Genomic DNA, 21,813 nt, shown 5'->3' on the forward strand with positions numbered 1-21,813 from the left:
TATCTTATCGCTAGCAAACAACTATTTTTTGCAATGAGGAATTCAAATAGATAGGTATTCGAAAGATATTATATTTATCTTCGAACAATATTGATATTTCTCAAAAATGCAGTACTTATCAGAAATCAAATCAATAACATAACAAACAAGCGTCGTCGTACCTATAAATATTTACTGTAACTTTTAACCTAAGCTTTTAACATTTTGTACTGTTGAACCACCATTGATGGATTTGAAAATTAAAAACTTATAGTGCCATCTATGAATACGTACAGACACTTTTTAGAATGAAAGTTTTCAATACAGTAATATGGAAAACGATTTGTTCAGCAGGTATTCCATCCTAATCTGCTTACAAGGACTAGAAGCTCATCGCTAGGAAGTATTTCCCAGTCAGAAGCGGCTACTACAACACCACCGTCACAAAACTTGGACGCGCCAGCACCAAAACCACCAGACTGGCAAAGAGTCCCTGAAAGCAAAGGCTATAAGCGTAAACGGCAGAAACTCCAGTCCCCTTCGCCAGAAAAAATCACCACAAGCAATAGTTTTAGCGGATTACCTCTCGACCCCAAGGAAGCTGCCAAAAAGCCAACAGAAAAAAGACCTAGCAAGCCACCACCCATTATATTATACGGCATTGATGACGTTAATAAGCTTGTAGAACTGCTACAGTCCACAGCAGACAAGAATAGCTACACAATAAAAATTGTCAACAGAAACCAACTTAGAATAACCTGTACGGACACAGCAATATACAAAAATGTCATCACATTAGTCCGAAACAAAGGCCTCATAGGACATACCTTTAACTTAAAAGACCAACGCTGCTACAGAATAGTTATAAAAAATCTCCACCATACAACTCCACATGATGCAATCGTAGAAGCAATTGAAAACACTGGGAACAAAGTATATGGAGAAATTATTAACTCAAAATTTGGACCAGAGAAAAAACCAACCTCTACATTCTTTGTTAACATCGAACCAGGAGCTAACAACGCAGCAGTGAAAAATATTAAATATATTCATCACCAGTCGATAATAATCGAAGATCCAAAAAAGAAAACAACATTGCCACAATGTCAAAGGTGNCGGTCAAATGGACGAAAACAGGAGCTGGACGGAAAACCGGCGCAATTACCCTAACTAAGTAGGTATATTTTAAATAAGTTTTAACTAGGAATGTCCCTACGGAACCCTATTTCTACGATGTTTAACCCACTTTTTATGTGTTTGTTTATCCGGTTTATCTTCTTATCTTATCTTATCTTATCGAACAATATTGATATTTCTCAAAAATGCAGTACTTATCAGAAATCAAATCAATAACATAACAAACAAGCAAGTGTCGTCGTACCTATAAATATTTACTGTAACTTTTAACATTTTGTACTGTTGAACCACCATTGATGGATTTGAAATAAAAAACTTTCAGTGCCATCTATGAATACGTACTAACACTTTTGGAATAAAAGTTTTCAATACAGAAATATAGATGGCACTGTTTCGCAGAAAACAAGAAATTATGCGACCAAATTAAGAAGATAAATTATTTCAAAGTCACTGACAGATTCGTTCAAAAACTCAATAGTGTTCATAATCATATTTTAAGGAGAAACCTTTTTATATAAAAATCATATTGTACACCCATTTTTGTAAAATGTTATTTTAATATTTGGGTTTAGTGCTTGTAGTAATGTTAATTTTATTACTTATACAAATAAAATAAACATTTAAAAAAAATGTTTTCACAATATCATGAACGAATTTCTGAACTTGACGTATTAAATTTAGCCGGTTTATTATTGACGGAAAAAGATTTTTTCTCGTTTTTACCGAATTTTCTTGCTGAAATCTATCGTAAACATTCATGATATCAATCAAGTAGTTATTTTCATATTTTTACACGTGTTGAAAGTGAAAACATCGCCGTGGATCCTAACATAAACGGTGAGTATTATTTGTTATTACGGCGCAAAATCTCTCCGGTCTGTCATGCCATGTTTTTGCCGATATTTTTGTCAAAACACACCTAATACTTTGCATTTTATTACAAGATATTGCCCAACACATAAGCTGTATTATTTAATGTAAACAAGCTATACATAAAACTCGTTAAGTTTTTTTTTTAAGCATTGAAATTTTGTGTCGCAGTCGCTTAGAATTTCGTTCCAACTTATTCATATTTTTCACAATTTACAGCTTTCCTAAACGTTTAAAGATATTTATAATAGCTTTAAAAATATTATTGATGAATCTACTGTAGTGTTTACATAAGTGCGCATACAAATTTGGTGAAAAAAGCGTGGGAGGCTTTCTTATGATGACTTGCAGGGATCTATTTTTAGATCGTGTAATTTAACTTAAAGAAGATTTTACCCGCGTCTTCTTGTGTAGTTGTTGACATAAAGGTAACCTTCTTATAAGTGCTATTTTGTTGATGTAAGTTTGGTCTGTGAAGTATTTTGTAAAGTAGTACCTACATAATAACATCAATCCATACCTACTACCTATAATGATTTATTTGTTGTTGACTGAGTGACCCCAGAATAGCAGATGACACTTCGTTCAGTTGTCTTGAGTGATGACTAATAGACTAACGCCCGTATTCACAAACAATCCACAAANTTAAAGATTTTAGTTCTTGAAAGTATCTGCTAGGGACGCTGTACAATCATCATACATTTAATGTATGTCATTTTTTACGCAGTCGCTAGCGGATGACGATTGTGTAAAGTCGCACTAAGCCCACTGATTACTAATAGATCCAGCGGTTAGTACTAGGGTCACATTGTTTTTTTTTACAGAAGTACCAAGTCTAATTGTTCCTTTCTACAAAATCACTAATAATCTGGCAAAATCGATTTTGATAAAAAAAGAACTTGTTTTATAATTTTCTTAATTTCGTCATTTATTCTGCATTTTAGTATTCACACATGCAGACGGAAGCATTTTTAGTTTTATTTGTTTAGACTGTATAGAATAAAATGACATTATCATCATATAAATATTATTTATCATTTTTTAGTCCTGACAAGGAACCCTATAGGTCCGAGATTTTGCTTGGAAACTATTGGTACTAGGGAGCTGTAATTTTGTAGAGGTATGTATATTAATCACGCCGACAAAACGGTAGAATAAAATTTTGAAAAAAAAAATTTTTTTTAGGTTAGTTTCCCCTACATGTAAAGTGGGGATGTTTTTTTTTTCATCTTCTACCCTATCGTGTAGGGTATCGTTGGATAGGTCTTTTAAAATGGCTTAGGGGTTTCTAAGACCATTTTTCGATTTAGGGATCCGTTTGCAAAATGTTAAAGTTTAAAGTGCCAATTTTTACCGAGTAGGGCGTTCCCCCCCGCTAAAAACTAAACTGTTGGCTTGATAAATCTGGAAAAATTCAAGATTATAGTGCTTTTTATGAACTTTCAAGTAAAACTATAGCGGTTAAGATAGATCGAACTTGATCGATAGATTGAACTAACTGTTCAAGAGTAATAGTCGTTTTACTCATGTATTAACAAATTTCATACCCAATATAAATTCCTTAGAAGAAAATATGAAAAGTGACTTTNAAAAAAAAGTAATATAGATGGCACTGTTTCGCAGAAAATAAGAAATTATGCGACCAAATAAAGAAGGTAAATTACTTCAAAGTTACTGACAGATTCGTTCAAAAACTCAATAGATCATATTTTAAGGAGAAACCTTTTTAAATATAAAAATCATACTGTAGACCCATTTTTGTAAAATATTATTTTAATATTTGGGTTTAGTGCTTGTAGTAATGTTAATTTTATTACTTATACAAATAAAAGAAACATTTAAAAAAATTGTTTTCACAATATCATGAACGAATTTCTGAACTTTACGTATTAAATTTAGCCGGTTTATTATTGACGGAAAAAGATTTTTTCTCGTTTTTACCGAATTTTCTTGCTGAAATCTATCGTAAACATTCATGATATCAATCAAGTAGTTATTTTCATATTTTTACACGTGTTGAAAGTGAAAACATCGCCGTGGATCCTAACATAAACGGTGAGTATTATTTGTTATTACGGCGCAAAATCTCTCCGGTCTGTCATGCCATGTTTTTGCCGATATTTTTATCAAAACACGCCGAATACTTTGCATTTTATTACTAGATATTGCCCAACACATACGCTGTATTGTTTAATGTAAACAGGCTTTAAATAAAACTCGTTAAATATTTTTTTATGCATTGAAATTTAATGTCGCAGTCGCTTATAATTTCGTTCCAACTTATTCATATTTTTAATCATTTACAGCCTTCCTAATCGTTTATAGATATTTAAAATAGCTTTAAAAATATTATTGATGAGTCTACTGTAGTGTTTACATAAGTGCACATACTTGGTGAAAAAAGCGTGGGAGGCTTTTTAATGATGACTTGCAGGGATCTATTTTTAGATCGTGTAATTTAACTACACAAGCTTTTACCCGCGACTTCCTCGTATTTCTATAAATAGTAACCTATGTAGGACTGAATGGTTGTCCATAATACCACAAATGCTTTTTTCAATAACTAAATACAAGTTTGTAAATAACTATAGTATGGTAAATAACGTCGCGGGAAGAGCCTGGATGCGGGCAGCACAGGACCGTTCATGGTGGAAAACCTTGGTGGAGGCCTTTGTCCAGCAGTGGACGTCATTTGGCTGAAACAAACGAACGAACTATGGTAAATAACAGTAATTTAAACTGTTTCAAATGCTTAATACTGGCTGGCCAGACTGTTTAAAAAGAACTGATGTTTATTTTGTCCCTTATGGATGTAGCACATTAATCAACCTGGAAAGGGCATAACTATATCAACTTGAGACGGTCAATATTCTTTTTATGAAACTCCATACTGCAACGCACAAGTATCAAGACTCTTTTTCAAGAGTCACTCACTACTCACTCGTGAATGCCTTGTGGATTGAACATTTCAGGATAGTACACCATGTGTTTTTTTTTTAATGCACACTTGAGGATGAACAGGCCTGTATTTTAAAATGTTTTTTTTTTTCCTATTCTATTCTGCTACTTGGCAATCTGTTTCTGAAACAATAATCCAATCTGGTTCTTGAGGCGTTCAGTAAGAGACTAGTCTAGCGAGTCATCTCTTATTCTTTCACTGCAAATCTTTTCGCTAGGTTTTGAATGCTATGTCTCTTCAGTCTAGAAAAGTGGAGACTGCCTATATGTATTATAAAATAATGATTTGAGATGTGGTTCTTGAATGTAGGTAGGTACTAACATTAGTTTTTAATTTTGCTTAGTTTTAATAAGTTATTACTGTTATTTTGAGTTGTTTCAAATGTTTTTTTTTGTGATCACCGTCCATAACGCCCCCTGTTGCGCGCCTTCTTGGCTGGTAGACTCAATATGGTCTCGGTCGAGAGGGCGCGCAATCCGCAATCCTCATCGTATAATGGTTTCCGCTGAAAACCAGCTTCTCGACATGGCGCTTGCTATGTCGCGAATTTAGCTGAGCGGACGCCACTTCAGCATAGTTAATTGTTTAATGTCATGTACTGTATTTTTTTTTCTATGCTGAATAAAGTGTTCTTATTCATATTCTTATTTGTTTTCCAGTGGAGATGTGCCAGGCCGAGGCGTGGCGCGGCGGCGGCGTGGCGCGCTCGCCGTCCCACGAGTCGGTGACCACAGACCTGTCGTTGTTCAGCGTGTCATCGGCCGCCTCGGATGCTAGGGTGCTTCGGCTACTGGCTTGCAAGGTAAATAGACCTTTATTGTGTAACAAATAAAAGAGAACTTAAAGACGAAAGTCGATGATTCTGTCTTATGATAAGACTACCATGGGGGTACTGTGTAGTTCTGGTCTAGTAAAAATTAAAGCTCCCCACCCTTCCCTAAGATGTTGTAAAAGACGACTAACTAAGGGAGAAATATGCGAACTTTCAGCCAAATATCAGGTGTGGATCCAGCCCTCAATAAAAGTAGTCACCTAAGAGTGGGGAACGGTGTTTTGGAACAATTTCTTATTTGTATCAACTACCTAGTGTAATTATTGTCTAAACACCATGCTAGTGAATATTAACATACTAGCGGCCGCCCGCGACTTCTTACGCGTGAATCCCGTTTTACCCCCTTAGGGATTGAAAATCCCGTCTCAATGAGTGAATGAATAAAAACTTGCATTGTTCCAGGCCGGCCAAGGACCTGACCCGTCTCTCAGGGTTGCCAGTCCCAATCCGGACAGCAAAGTGCTTGTCAAGTAAGTTTATAACCACATACTGTAAAGCTCGGTATCTAAAGTCCGGTCGCCGAGCACGTAGAATTTCGTCCAATGACCCCAAGCTACTTATCGCTCGCGCTTAATTGTTGCTGTCGCGCTCGCACACTCACTGCGGGCGCCCGTCGCACAGTCGCGACAGCAATATGTATAACTACGCGTGAGCGATAAGGACGGGTAGGTTGGGGTCATTGGACAAAATTCTACGTGCTCACGGACCAGGCTATAGTGTGTTCTTGCAGTGGAGACTATTCGACCTGATGATGACCACTCTATTCCCAGGAGGCCGTCATCAGCCCTGCCACTACAATCAGCCGACCATTGCCGGGAGCTTCTGGCCGGTTGCGCAGCCCTATGCGCTCAGTTAGGGCTCCGAAGGTCATTCAGTGCCGGAGATGTGACTTCGGCGCCGCACAGGCAGCAAGGCTTGAGGAGGCAAGTGCATGAAGCAACTAGCTAAAGCGAGATTAAGGGACTAGACGCTACATTAAGTAACTTGATAAGATGCTATATTAAGTGACGTGACAAGACGCTACATTAAGTGACATAAGTGACGTGACAAGATGTTACATTAAATAACATTAAGCGACGTGTCAAAACGCTATATTAAGTGACATAAGTGACGTGACAAGACTGCATTAAGTGACATTAAGCGACGTGACAAGACGTTGTATTAAGTGACATTTAGCGAAGCGAAGACTACATTAAGTGACGTGACAAGACGCTATTTTAAGTGACTTAAGCGACGCGACAAGACGCTGCATTAAGTGACTTAAGCGACGCGACAAGACGCTGCATTAAGTGACTTAAGCGACGCGACAAGACGCTGCATTAAGTGACATTAAGCTTGAAAAGATGTTACACTAAATGACATTAAACGACGTGACAAGACGCTATATTACGTGACATAAGTGACCTGACAAGACGCTATATTAAGTGACGTGAAAAGATGCTAATTAAGTGACAATAAGCGACATGATGATGATGATGATGATGTATTTTATTTCCAGCGCGACGTCTGAGGTGGGCCTGTGTGCAGCGCTTGAAGCGCTTACGCTCAGCGCTGCGTCTCGCTCTTGCAGCACTTGGGTAGCAGGTCAGTATTATGTTTATACTTAATTATTTATTACTAGAAAATCACTTACTGTAAGCTCACCGTCAATCCTTAAGCGCACAGACAGAGTGACTTATGCCCGTTTTCACCATCAATCCCTAATTTTTAAGTGAACCCTATGGTAACAATTAACAGGAATTTTGTTTACATAGGGGTCACTTAAAAATTAGGGCTTGATGGTGAAAACAGGCCTTAGTTTTATACTTACTACTTTACTTTTTTAGTTTTATCTTAATTATTTTGTGGCCCACATGCTATTTATCTTTTAAAATAATATTATGTTCATAACTGACTGTAAATTGATTTGTGAGCCTTTTTTCTGCTTCAACGACGTATGTTTCTTCATGTTTTCTGTTGGTGTTCTATATTTGTTTGTATTCCAGTGGGCGGCTCCCAACTGCCGTCGCCGCAGCGCTCGCATCCGGTCCAACAGCCGCCGCAGCGGCCGCTGCCGACTGACAACAAAAAGGTAAAACAAACTTAAATAGCAGATTTAAATATTATTCCTAGTAAAGTCCGGTCGCCGAGCACGTAGAATTTCGTCCAATGACCCCTAGCTACCCATCCTTATCGCTCGCGCGTAATTATATTGCTGTCGCGACTGTGCGACGGGCGCCCGCAGTGAGTGTGCGAGCGCGACAGCAACATTATTACGCGCGAGCGATAAGGATGGGTAGCTCGGGGTCATTGGACAGAATTCTACGTGCTCGGAGACCGGGCTTTACCCATTTCCGTTTTTTCTCTCGCTCTCATCAAATGGCGATTCTTTGCGATAGAACGAAATGACCGGAAACGAGTAGCTGAAAGTATGACCCATAGTACATACAAGGGTCGTGGTCCTGCATTGGTGAAAAAGCCTTATCTATCGATTGGCCTATCGATATTATCCATACTGTCGATACTATCGATAGCTCAAAACGAGGCAATACTATTGAATATGTGCAATACTATCGATAGTATTGTTGCTCGTGAAGAATAAACTATCGATAGCATCGATATAGTATTGTCGCTTTTAAATAAAAAGTATCGAATCGATACTATCGGTTGCAAATTTACAGACTATCGATAGTCTAGAACAATCGATAGTATCGATAGGCCAATCGATAGTCTTGCGATAGTTTGGCCATTTATTTATTTTATAGAAACCAACAGCGATACATTGAAAATGTTAGTTATAAGATCTAGACTGATAGTATAGCCAATGAAAGGTTTCCCTTTTTATAAAAATACATTGTTGTTGTATCGATAGTCTATCGTATTAAGAATCATTAAATGAACAGGCGCTGCTTTCGGGGACTGGTCAATCCAAGTTATTCAAATTTATGTATGCGAGTCATTTCTACTAGTATCTTAATATGTAAGTCTAGATATTAGCACGTCACTACCTTGTTTAATATACCACGCAATCTTGTATACCCATTCTTATAAGATACACCATACAAGAATGCATGGTAAATTCAGTGAACTGCTCCTGAATCGAATGTACCTATTACTACTATTTCTATTTATTTATATTAACCGGCAGACAGTGGTGACTGAGTTTGTTGCGGCGCTTCTTCTCAGCACTTGCCAAATGTTGGTCTCGAAGCGCTGGTAGGGTAAAAAGATTATGAGACATGTAGAGGCTCCTTAAGAGCAAAATAACGATTTGTAAGAACTATTTATTAGTCCAAACAAATAAAGAAATTTTGACTTTGACTTTGAATCGATAGTCGACTATCGAACGGCAACACTAGTGGAGACTGGATGACCTGATTATTGACGTCTTAAATTCCAGGTCCGTCAGAGTTACATCAAGCGTCGCCTGTTGACTACATACCGTGCTCTGGAGAGAATGTCGCAGTCCGACTTCAATCTGGATCGGCTCGAGGTGAGTTAAATTATTTATCATCATCATCATTTCAGCCACAGGACGTCCACTGCTGAAAATAGGCCTCCCCCAATGATTTCCACATCGCGCGGTTGGTAGCGGCCTGCTAGGTTTATGAGGTCGTCAGTCCACCTTGAGTGAACGACCTACGCTCTTACCTTAACCTCGTAAGACCGAAGAGTAAATTTTGTCGACTTCTAAGTATCGCCGAATGTGCTTTCAGAAGAACGAATAATTTGAAGTAGTAAATGCCGAGCACTTCGAGTAAAAAAAAATCTATGTTAGAGATTTTCTTTTGCATTCTTATTTTCAGGGGCCCTATATAATAGTGCATAGAGCTTATTTTAGGTGAAAAATAATAAAAAAATGTTTTCTCTTAAAAGAACAACATTCGGTATTACAGACTTCAAAAAGGAAAAGTAAATAAATTGTATTTTATACTTTAAATTAAAACATAAATGTAACCTTCTTAATTAATTAATACTACAGGGTGACCCAGAAGAAAATTCACTTTTGAAAATTCAAGGAAATGAAAACTGTAATTTTTTGTAGAACTTTAACTATTGCAATTTAAAGGAAAGGACAATGACCAAAAGTGGTCCAAATGTCCACCACCAATGAGACCTATATTGGCTTATAGTCCATTAAATAGAGATTAACTTTCAGTATGGGACGAAAAAAAAATAAGCTGTCAGTAAAAAGTTATGACTGTTTTAAAAATTGTAGTAGTTTACGCGCTAATCTCAGGAACTACTGGTCTGATTTGAAAAATTCTTTTTGTTATGGGTAGCCCATTTATCAAGGATGGTTTTAGGATAAATAACATCACCCTACAACCAATAGGGGCGGAGCAGTAAAGACAAATGTTGTAAAAATGGGAAATATTATTTTCACGCGTACAAAGTCGTACACATCTAGTATAATATTTGATAAAATTCATCTATAACCCCGCGCCACATGCAACATGACATAACATGCGTAGATTAGTCCAAAATGTGCAATGGATAGAATGATATCAAGAACACTTTTCGGATGAAAAGGTAAAAAACTGACTTCATTCAGTCATAACTTTTTATTGACAGCATATTTTTGATTGCGGTTTGGTTATAATGAATCAGTATTTAGTAGACTATTTTACTACATAGGTCTCGTTAGTGGTGGACATTTGGACCACACTCCATACATTTTTGGTCATTGTCCTTTAGTGTTCCAAGTCGTTCTTTTTACTTTTCTTTATGAAAATGCCATAATAACCCTGTATTAGGCGGCAGCGGCGCGCGCGGCTGCGGCCAGCGGGCCGGGCCCTACAACCTTAGCCGTGCCCAGCAAGCAGCAGGCGCGGTTCGTGCATCCTGGTGAGTCATCATCATCATCATCAGACGCAGAGGTCCCGGGTTCGATTCCTAGTGGGGGCAGATTATTCCGTTTCGATTTGGTTGGTGGTAGGGCTTGTTCTAAGTCCGCCTGGCTAGCTACCACCACCTTACGTAAGTCTGTCGCCATAACAACAATGTTAACAGCATTGTTGTGTTCCGGCAGTTAGAGGTAAGATAGCCAGTTCCTCCGTGGTTGAGGATTCCGGGTGAAGCTCGCTTCCACCTTCGGCCTGATCGTCACTTACCATCAGGTGAGATACAGGCCAAGAGCTTCCTCATTATGGATATAAAAAAAATCATCATCATCATTTCAGCCATAGGACGTCCACTGCTGAACATAGGCCTCCCCCAATGACTTCTACAATGACCGGTTGGTGGCGGCCTGCGTCCTGGTGAGTATAGTTATTGATTTGTTTAAATTATTTTTTATTTCTGTAGGCTTAATGTGAATTTACATCAAAAGTCGTAACTAACGAGCGCGAAAGTATATGAAGATTTCAGTTCTTGAAAGTTTCCGCTCGGGGCGCTGTTTTAGTTTACACATAGTAGCAGCATTGGATTATCCCAATGTTTGTCTGGACAAAGAAAGTGGAAGTTTTAGTGTCCTCATTTCATATCACAACCATTTCACAGGTGAATTGATTCGACCAAAGCGGTCGCCTTTATTTGTCTAGGAATTCAGATCTTCAGTCTTCGCATCTGGGACCTCTTTTATATGCCTCTATATATTTTTATCTATAATAGAAAAGCTCTTGGCCTGCATCTCACCTGATGGTAAGTGACGATCAGGCCGAAGGTGGAAGCGAGCTTCACCCGGAATCCACAACCACACAGGAACTAATAATCTTACCTCCAACTGCCGGAACAAAAATGCTGTTAACATTGTTGTTATGGCGACCGCAAACCAAATTGAGAAAATAATTACTCGCGTTGGGAACCAAAACCGGGAACCCGAAATCACGTATACTTCTCACTACACCATAAAGGCAGACAAACATCTATAATTATTCTTATATTATTTATTATCTATTTATCAAATTTACAGAAGCAGCACACTTAGCTCTCACCGCGGCAGACTTAGAGCGGGAACGCGGGCGCCCCCTGTCGAAATACGAGCGAAACATGATGATATTCAATTGGCTCCACACTCTCGACGAGGCTGCGCCCTTCTAGAACGTTCTAGAAGATCACAGAACGAAAAAGATGACCACAGAACGAAAAAAGAAGACCACAGAACGAAAAAGAAGAGCGCAGAACGAAAAAAAGATTACAGAATTTAAAAAGAAGGCCACAGAACGAAAAATAAAGATCACAGAACGAAAAAAAGATCACAGAACGAAAAAAGAAGATCACAGAGCGAAAAAAAAGATCACAGAACGAAAAACAAGATCACAGAACGCTACTTTCATAGGTAAGAATCTAATTACAGCCTTGNGAATGTGGTCGGTATTTCTAGAAAAATGTTATAGATTGATTGATAAAGTGGGAGGGACAAGGATGCAGAATATTCGAGAATTTCAGATCTCATTAAGAAATTAAATAATTATGCATTTACATTCTAAAAGAATGGATCTCAATACGGGACAGAAGAAAACATATAGATCGTTTCATCCACGAAGACGCGCCCCACCATTCTTCCGCGAATGTTTGAGTGTTATCGGTACACTCTAAATGTTCCATGAGTGCACACGCACACTACAGTAATGCCTTACGGCTTGCTCGGACCACACTCCCCGCACCCCGCGCGACCGGGACCAAACATTGCTGGGGCGCGGCCGAGTGGATGAAACGAACTATAGCATAATTATAATATAGCATACAGTGACATTTCGAAATTGTGCAAAAAATCACTAATTAAATAAAAAAATGCTTCTAAATAGATAGAAAAAACGAATTCAATATTTATAATAAAAAAATATAACAAACATTAAAAAAATACTCACATTTTGGCGTCGGCGTAGTGTAAAGGTTGTAGCACACTTATCAACCCGGAAAGGGATCGTAACGGTATGAACTCAAGGTGGTTAATATTCTTTGTATGAAATCATACTGCAACGCACACTTATCTGCACCGTAAGGCCCAGAACATTTCAAACCGGTTTCAATCTGGTCGCGTCATGTGTGGTCTCTCAACGGAATCTATGGCAGAAACTTAGATGCAACTCAAAAGTAACTAGAAGTTGCAGTTTCGTTGCAATTGTGTTTCACCGTGTGTTTGTGGCCCAGCCTAACGTAGACGCCTCGCCTCGCGGTCGAAAGGCGATACGTCGTTGATCCCTTTCAGAGTTGATAAGTCTGCCATGACCTTAAAGTTACTGCTAGAATAAAACAGCTGAAAAAAGAAGCTTCTAGAAAGATGAAGAAGGTAATATAAGTGTATGTTCCCTTAGTGTAAGTGAAATGTTATTTATAGATCTAGTGCTAACTCAGTGAGTGCCTGTGGTATGGGAGCGGCATGGGAAGATTTTCGTTCGTTCGTTCGTTTCAGCCGAANTTCCTGGTCAGGCTATATAGTATATAGATGCTGTAGATTTTCCTTAAAATTAAATTAATAAATAACTCTGTATTAGGCGGCGGCGGCGCGCGCGGCGGCGGCCAGCGGGCCGGGCCCCACAACCTTAGCCGTGCCCAGCAAGCAGCAGGCGCGGTTTGTGCACCCCGGTACGTTGTACTTATTTATATTTTACATGAGAACCTTCTGATAATAACAAACACAACAAATAGTAATATTCATTACACTGGGGAACGGTCATTTTGCGGCATGGTAGTTTAGAGTCAATTCTGTATGCGACTAGTGTGCATTACTACTAGTGTACCTACTAGAAAATTATTAGATTTGTCAAATTAACTCTAGATCTTGAGATAAATACTATCATCAACTTTTTATATGAAAAAACCCTAAATAAAAATAACAATCTGTATTAAAAAAATATTTACACTAAAATCCTATTTAACACTAGAGTACACGCGTGGCCTACTATAGTAGATCAGGGTAACATTAAATGCTATAACTTTTTAAAAACTTGCGGGGTAAGGCAGCTGAAATATGATCTTGCTGTCTGTCCTCAAGGGTTAAATATCTACAGGGTGGAAACGATAAGTGATCTCGCTCGATTATTTCTAAACTATACAAGATATGAAAAAACTTGTTACTGATCCTTAAAGTACTTCATAAGCTTTATCAAACCGTATAAATAATAGGTTTCAGAATTAACCGGATCTATCTGAAAATTCAATATTTCCATCTTCCATACATTTGGTAAAGTCACATAATATTAAAAACTACACAAGATATCGTAAAACTGGTTACTGATCTTAAAAGTGCTTCACAAGTTCTATCCAATGGTATCAATGATAGGTTACAGAATAAACGGGATCCATCCATAAATTCAATGTTTCCATCTTCCATACATTTATTATTACAACCGTCATGGCACTCATCTCTTGATAATATTACAGTAAATAAAGCCTAAAACTAATGTTTTCCATAAATAATTTAAAATAAGAATGCAAATTACCAGTTTATTTTGTTTAATATTTATTTATTTTTGAAATCCTACTCTTTCAATGGTGGGTTGGCATACAATTAGTATGGACGCTGAAAACATTGAATTTTTGGATAGTTCCAGTTTATTATGTAACCTATTATTATTGGTACCGTTTGAAAAAGCTCGTAAAGCACTTTCAGGATTATTAACCAGTTTTTCGATATCTTGTATAGTTTAGAAATAATTGAGTGAGATCACTTATCGTTTCCACCCTGTATAATGTTACTAATAATCTATCTAATTTACAGAAGCAGCACACTTAGCTCTCACCGCGGCAGATTTAGAGCGAGAACGCGGGCGCCCCCTGTCGAAATACGAGCGAAACATGATGATATTCAATTGGCTCCACACCCTCGACGAGGCTGCGCCCTTCTAGAACGTTCTAGAAGTACCAAAACGAAAATGAAGACCACAGAACGCAAAAGTTGACCACAGAACGAAAAAAAGATTACAGAATGGAAAAAGAAGGCCACAAAACGAAAAAGAAGGCCACAAAACGAAAAATAAGACCACAGAACGAAAAAAGAAGACCACAGAACGAAAAAGATGACCACAGAACTAAAAAGAAGACCACAGAATGAAAAAAAGATTACAGAATGGAAAAAGAAGGCCACAGAACGAAAAAAGAAGATCACACAAGGAAAAAGAAGACCACAGAACGAAAAAAGAAGATCACCAGAACGGAAAAGAAGGTCACAGAGCGAAATAAAAGATTACGGAACGAAAAATAAGATCACAGAACGAAAAAGAAGATCACAGAACGCTAATTTCATAGGTAAGAATCTAATTATATTCTAGGACGGAATGTGGTCGGTTTTTCTAGAAAAATGTTATAGATTGATTGATAAAGAAGGTAGAAGGAGGCAGAATATTATTATTCGAGAATTTCAGATCTCAATAATAAATTAAATAGTTAAGCATTTATGTTCTAAAAGAATGGATCTCAATACGGGACAGAAGAAAACATATAGATAGTTTCATCCGCGAAGACGCGCCCCACCATTCTTCGCGAATGTTTGAGTGTTATCGGTACACGCTAAATGCTCCATGAGTGAACACGCACACTACAGTAATGCCTTACGGATTGCTCGGACCACACTCCCCGCACCCCGCGCGACCGGGACAAAAAATTGCTGGGGCGCGGCCGAGTGGATGAAACAAACTATAGCATATTGCATACAAAGTGAATTTTTAAATTGTGGAAAAACACTAAAGGACGTAGCACACTTATCAACCAGGAAAGGGATCGAAAAGGTATCAACGCGAGGCGGTTAGTTTTCTTTGTCCCGTAACGTAAACGCCTCGCCTCGCGAATGGCGATACGGTGTTGAATGTTGATCCCTTTCCGAGTTGATAAGTCTGCTATGACCTTTATAGGTATTCTTAAAAAAAATGCTTCTATTTAGATAGAAAAAAACAACAAATTCAATATTTATAACAAAAAAATTACAAACTTAAAAAAATACATTTTGGCGTCGGCGTAGTATAAAGGTCGTAGCACACTTATCGACCCGGAAAGGGATCGTAACCGTATCAACTCGAGGCGGTCAGTATTCTTTGTATGAAACTCCATACTGCAACGCACACATATCCGCACCGTAACGTAAACGCCTCGCCTAAGGCAAACCGTGTCCCTTTCAGAGTTGATAAGTCTGCTATGACCTTAAAGTTACTGCTAGAATAAAACAGCTGAAAAAAGAAGCTTCTAGAGAGATGAAGAAGGTAATTTAAGTGTATGTTCCCTTAGTGTAAGTGAAATGTTATTTATAGATCTAGTGCTAACTCAGCCAGTGCCTGTGGTATGGGAGCGGCATGGGAAGATGTTTATGTGATGTAAAACGTCAGCTAGACTACAGAATACAGGGTGGAAACGATAAGCGATCTCACTCAATTATTTCTAAACCATACAAGATATCAAAGAACTAGTAACTGATCCTGAAAGTGTTTCATGAGCTCTATTAAACGGTACCAATAATAGGTTAAAGAATAAGCTGAATCTATCCGAAATCTCAATGTTTCCGGGTTCCATACATTTGGTACAGCCTCATAATATTAAAAACTACAAAAGATATCGGAAAACTGGTTACTGATCCTAAAAATGCTTCACGAGCTCTATCCAATAGTATTAATATTAAGTTCCAGAATAAATTGGATCTATCTAAAAAATCAATGTTTCCATCTTCCATACATTTAGTACTATCACAGATATGGCACTCTATAGCAAATTTTATAGCAAATAAAGCCTAAAACTAATGTTTTCCATAAATAATTTTAAATAAGAATGCAATTTGCGAGTTTATTTTAAGTTCCAGTTTTTTTATATCTGGTATAGTTTAGAAATAATCGAGTGAGATCACTTATCGTTTCCACCCTGTATACTTCAGATTTGTATGCTCTGTCACGTCATAATATATCAATGTCACCCCTCCCGTGCGCTCCCATACCTCAGGTACTGACTGAGTTTACCGTTAGATCTATAGTTAGATTTATAACGAATGGCAAAATGTCCCATTCTAGATTGTTCTAGAAGTTGCCAGAAGTTACTAGCAAATTAATTTGTATAGTAATGCCCTTTAAAGTTCAATACTAAGCAAGTCTACTAAAGTCTGGTCGCGGAGCACGTAGAATTTTGTCCAATGACCCCAAGCTATCTATCCTTATCGCTCGCGCGTAATTATATTGCTGTCGCGCTCGCACACTCACTGCGGGCGCCCGTCGCGACAGCAATATAATTACGCGCGAGCGATAAGGATGGGTAGTTTGGGGTCATTGGACAAAATTCTACGTGCTCCGCGACCAGACTATAAGCACACTTGCAAGATTTGCCAGTGAATTTTGAACTGTATGCCTTTGGAATACCGTTTGCATATAAATAACACTTGGTTTCCACCCAACGCTCAAAAATACAGGGTGTTTCGGCTTTCAAAGTATAATTCAAACTACTTTAAACTTTAAATCCATCCGCCCATGGGCGGCATTGGCATATAAGTGAAGATATTTTGATTGAATGACAGTATAGATGTCATTATTACTTAAGGACGAAGCACACCTATCAACCTGGAAACGGATCGTAACCGTATCAACTCGAGGCGGTCAGTATTCTTTGTATGAAACTCCATACTGCAACGCACACTTATCCGCACCGTAACGTAAACGCCTCGCCTCGCGGTTTGACAGCGAAAAGCGGTGTTGATCCCTTTCCGGATTGATAAGTGTGCTGTGACCTTTATAGATTCTAGAAGGCTCTAGAATGAGTTTAATTGTATTTATTTTAGTTAAAAAACCAACCATTCCTATTAGATTTACATGAAGCTGAAAATGCCACAAAAGTATCATTAAAAATTAATATATCACAATAAAATATCAAATAAAATAGTCGCTTATATAAAAATATAAAAGATAATGTAAATACTAAAGTTTGTATTTGTATGCGTTATATTATTTTAATCTATCAAAAATAATAACTAAATAAAATATATTTCTATAGAAATACAGCTTGCCCTACTCAAACTAGTGATGGGTAAATATCGAGAAAATAACTATAGATATTTTCTTATCGACCTCAAAATAAAAATGTTTAGTTGTTATTATTGATAGAAAATATAAATACAGGCTTAGCTATATCGACAAGCATACATATAAGTATTTGACACCATCTATACTAATATTATAAATGCAAAAGTAACTCTGTCTGTCTTGCTTTCACACCTGAACCGATTTTGACGTAATTTGGCATAGAGATAATTTGAGTCCCGGGAAAGGACATAGGATAGTTTTTATCCCGGTTTTTGAAACAGGGAAGCGCATGATAAAGTTTTTTTGTGACAGACCAAATTTCATGCGGGCGAAGCCGCGGGCGGAAAGCTAGTATTAAATATGTTAAACAAATAAAATAAAACTATTTTTCTATAAGAACACATCATGCTGGTCTTAAAAACTTAAGGTATTCGGGTCATTTAGTCTCCACTGCAGGAGCCAGACCCTCTAATTGACCAGAGGCAAATGGAGGATTTGCCCTACACTCCCCACGCTGGCCAGACGGGTTGTAGAAGCCTGGTGATGATTTTGCTTGTCATCTTTGCTTAAAAACGCAATTAGTTCTTAAGCAAAGCTTAATCAGCTTATAAAAAGTACTCCAATTGTTTGGTGGTGTCAAATACAATAGTAAGTATCACGAATATACCCAAAAGTTACCATTGCAATGGTCAGTTAAATAAAATTTGTAATATACCACAAAATAAACAAAAAAAGCATTTACACTAAAGAGATAAACTATAAATAAAGCGATTAGAATAGGTTATAAAAAAATATTGCTTAGTATTAAAAAAATATGTAAAAAATAAATTATTCGTGTATGTAAAAGTGTAAAAGATAAAACCCTTTCTTATAAAAAGTTACACGCGCGTTAAACTACATTCATAGCACATCTCATAGGTTGCGGGATACGTGACGTCAAAGCTGTCACGCCATGCATGACACGGGGCGTAGTGAGTTTACATGAAATGCATTCGATATCGAATCGACTGCGTTAAAAAATATATGAAGATTTTAGTCCTTGAAAGTTCCGCTAGGGGCGCTGTACAATCCGTCATACATGTCACTTTTTTACGCAGTCGATATNCGGCGTAGTGTGTTTACTTACATGAAATGCATTCGATATCGAATCGACTGCGTTAAAAAATATATGAAGATTTTAGTTCTTGAAAGTTTCCGCTAGGGGCGCTGTACAATCCGTCATACATTAATGTCACTTTTTTACGCAGTCGATATCGAATGCGTTTGATGTAAACTCACACTACTACACCCCCAGAGGGCTGAGTGTGAGTTTATATCAAACGTCACTATGACATTAAATGTATGACGGATTGTACAGCGCCCCTAGCGGAAACGTTCAAGAATTAAAATTCACAAGTGAGGACGTTTGATATAAACTCGCACTCGGCTCACAGATCATCAGAAGTCTTGCTGACGTTTGATGTAACAATCATCCTCTAGTACCACTTCACTGTCGGAAAGATCATCAGAAGTCTTGCTGACGTTTGACGTAACGAAAACACCCTCCTGTGTTACCACTTCACTGTTGGAATCTACTCAGTTATGCCACTATGCTTGTAGTTTACAGTCATCTGCACACAGAATAAACATTTTGTTGTAAAATCGCAATTATTAAGTGCGCTAGATAACGTGTAGTGTATTTTTTATCAGTAAAGGGAATGTTGTAAGCGATGACTGCTTAAAATAAAATCATCGTGAATCGTGAATAATTTATTCCGTAATTAATCATAGTATCCTACTAATATTATAAATGCGAAAGTTTGGATGTCTGGATGTTATTACTCTTACACGCAAAAACTACTGTTTTGTTGAAACTTTACAGTATTATTGTTTGTAACCTAGATTAACATATAGGCTATAATTTATGCCGATCTGTGACACTAAATTTCGCTAATGATTCATAAGGATGGGACATGACATCAAGATCTCGATATCGATAAAATGATTTAATTATAATAAGGGTTAATTTGCAACAAATAAAATTACATAGCTAAGATGATTACATTATTTTGCAGTCACCGCTCACACTAAAACGTGTGTTAATATGTTATTAATAAATAAATAGATAGTTGATTATGAAATGCAAAATATTGACATTTTTAATTAATTTGCTGTCTTTGATTCAACAGTATTATCTTTTTAGCGCGCAATTTGTTTTAAAGTAAATCGTTCAACATTTTAGTGCGTCATCTAGTCCCAAACTAAGCAGAGTTTGTACTATGAGTACCAGAAAACGATAGAAAAGCTTAAATTATGTACGTGTCATATAGTTCGTGACACCCAAAGTAGTCCAAAAGTTCGCAACACGTCTTTGTTACATTGGAATAAGGTTGTGTTTTCAACTTTTTGGCCACTTTGGGTGTCATGAACTGTTTGAAGCTGACTGTACCTACTTACTTTTTTTATAAATATGTACCTAATGTACAAAGAAAACCCAAACCAATACAATGCAGTAGATGACTTTTCAACCACTTACTTTAAATATGGCGTTTAATATGTGTTTTTGATTAATTAAATTTATTAGCAGAAGTTTAGTATTATTGTAATCTTAATTAATATGTTTTATGCGTGTGTTTCGTTGTATGTGTTGTGGTCTTGTGGTATGTATTAAATTATAAACACATAATTTGATTATTATATTTGAATTAAATATACTTACTTAAATATTATTAAAAATACCAGTGAAGTATAAATAATATGGAATTTCTTGCGAATTTACCATTTCATTTTTGAAATATACAAAGAGGCAGTCAGTATAATATGATAAAGTAAAATTATATTATCAGAAAGAGAGCTTTATAAAAGTATTTAATTTAATTTGACTTATTAATAATTATTTCGACCCCACCTTGTAGGACTGTTAAGAATAGGTATTATTTGTATTATTTACCGATTTTTATGCATTTATAATTTAAATTATTTGCTGTCTTTTCTTTATAAAAGTACTTGAGTATTATTACCGCTAGTTCCTACTTATTTTATGTTTAAAACAAACTGGCTGTTGAGCGTAGTATAAAGAATCTCTACGATAATGTACCTATGTTATTTTTATGGAAATAAAGTTGAATAAACGAATAATGCTTTTTATTAGACAAACCCTGAATTCACAAATTAAAAGTAGCTTATTTGACTAACTAAATGGAGCTCAATGAACAGACGACCCTATTTCCCTGGTGGGTAGTTGAACGGAAAGTATCGTCTGTTTTTTTTATTCTTTTAATTTATTGTACAAAAGAAGTAGGACCCTATGTTGTCTTAAAATCAATTTAAACGGGGATGCTAGCATCTTAAATGCAAAAAACCAACCGAAGCCTGGGAGGATTTCCTCCTTTTTGAAATCGGTTTAAAATAATAAGCTTTTAAGACCAAATTCCATGCGGGCGAAGCCGCGGGCAGNTAAAAAAATTTAGACAAACCCTGAATTTACGAATTAAAATTAAAACTAGGTAGGTAGCTCAATGGACTGACGTGACTGAAAATACTTTATGGACAGACTTCCCAGTTTCTTTGGAGGGTAGTTTACTTATTATTATTCTGTGGTTGAACGGAAAGCATGGTAGATCAATGCTTTTGTTATATTCAAGTGTAAAATCTTGGTGGTTTTCCTAAAGTGTAATGAAATGAAGTTATAAATACACTAGCTTTCCGCCCGCGGCTTCGCGCGCGTGGACTACATTATCTACATATTTTACGGAAACCTATTTTTTCCAAAATAAAATTTAGCCTATGTTACTCGTGGATAATGTAGCTTTCGAATGGTGAAAGAATTTTTTAAAACGGTCCAGTAGTTTTTGAGCCTATTCATTACAACCAAACAAACAAACAAAGTTTTCCTCTTTATAATATTAGTGTAGACTGAAACACTGAAATAAGCACGCATCGAGTATCAATCAAGCATAAGGCTTATCATCATCCTTCGTGTGCTTGTGGACAACTCGCTTTGTACCCTATGATGTCTTAAAATCTACTAACAGGTATAATAACATCTTAATGCAAAAAAACACCAACCGGTTTGAGCACGTCCTCCTTTTTTAAGTCGTTTAAAAATTATAAGCTTTTAAGGACGTAGCACACTTATCAACCCG

At 36.9% G+C, this 21,813-nt stretch overlaps 1 protein-coding gene across 2 annotated transcripts; it reads left to right on the plus strand.

The window, feature by feature from the left end:
* Positions 1 to 1,804: 1,804 nt before the first annotated feature.
* LOC114353316 (uncharacterized) lies at positions 1,805 to 14,626 on the plus strand. 2 transcript variants are annotated; one of them, XM_028305260.1, is made up of 9 exons: positions 1,805 to 1,953; positions 5,605 to 5,747; positions 6,180 to 6,247; positions 6,548 to 6,700; positions 7,276 to 7,361; positions 7,763 to 7,848; positions 9,157 to 9,249; positions 13,196 to 13,286; positions 14,422 to 14,626. In XM_028305260.1, exons 2-9 carry the CDS (start codon positions 5,610 to 5,612, stop codon positions 14,547 to 14,549), a joined length of 843 nt encoding a protein of 280 aa, XP_028161061.1. In that variant the 5' UTR covers positions 1,805 to 1,953; positions 5,605 to 5,609; the 3' UTR covers positions 14,550 to 14,626. The 2 variants fall into 2 exon arrangements, with proteins under 2 accessions (XP_028161061.1, XP_028161060.1); XM_028305259.1 differs by lacking the exon at positions 1,805 to 1,953 and adding an exon at positions 3,895 to 4,041.
* The last annotated feature ends 7,187 nt before the right edge of the window (positions 14,627 to 21,813 follow it).

The sequence above is a fragment of the Ostrinia furnacalis genome, unplaced genomic scaffold (genome assembly GCF_004193835.3).
Source record: "Ostrinia furnacalis isolate ACB-3 unplaced genomic scaffold, ASM419383v2 OfSCF1649, whole genome shotgun sequence".
Taxonomy (NCBI): Eukaryota; Metazoa; Arthropoda; class Insecta; order Lepidoptera; family Crambidae; genus Ostrinia; species Ostrinia furnacalis.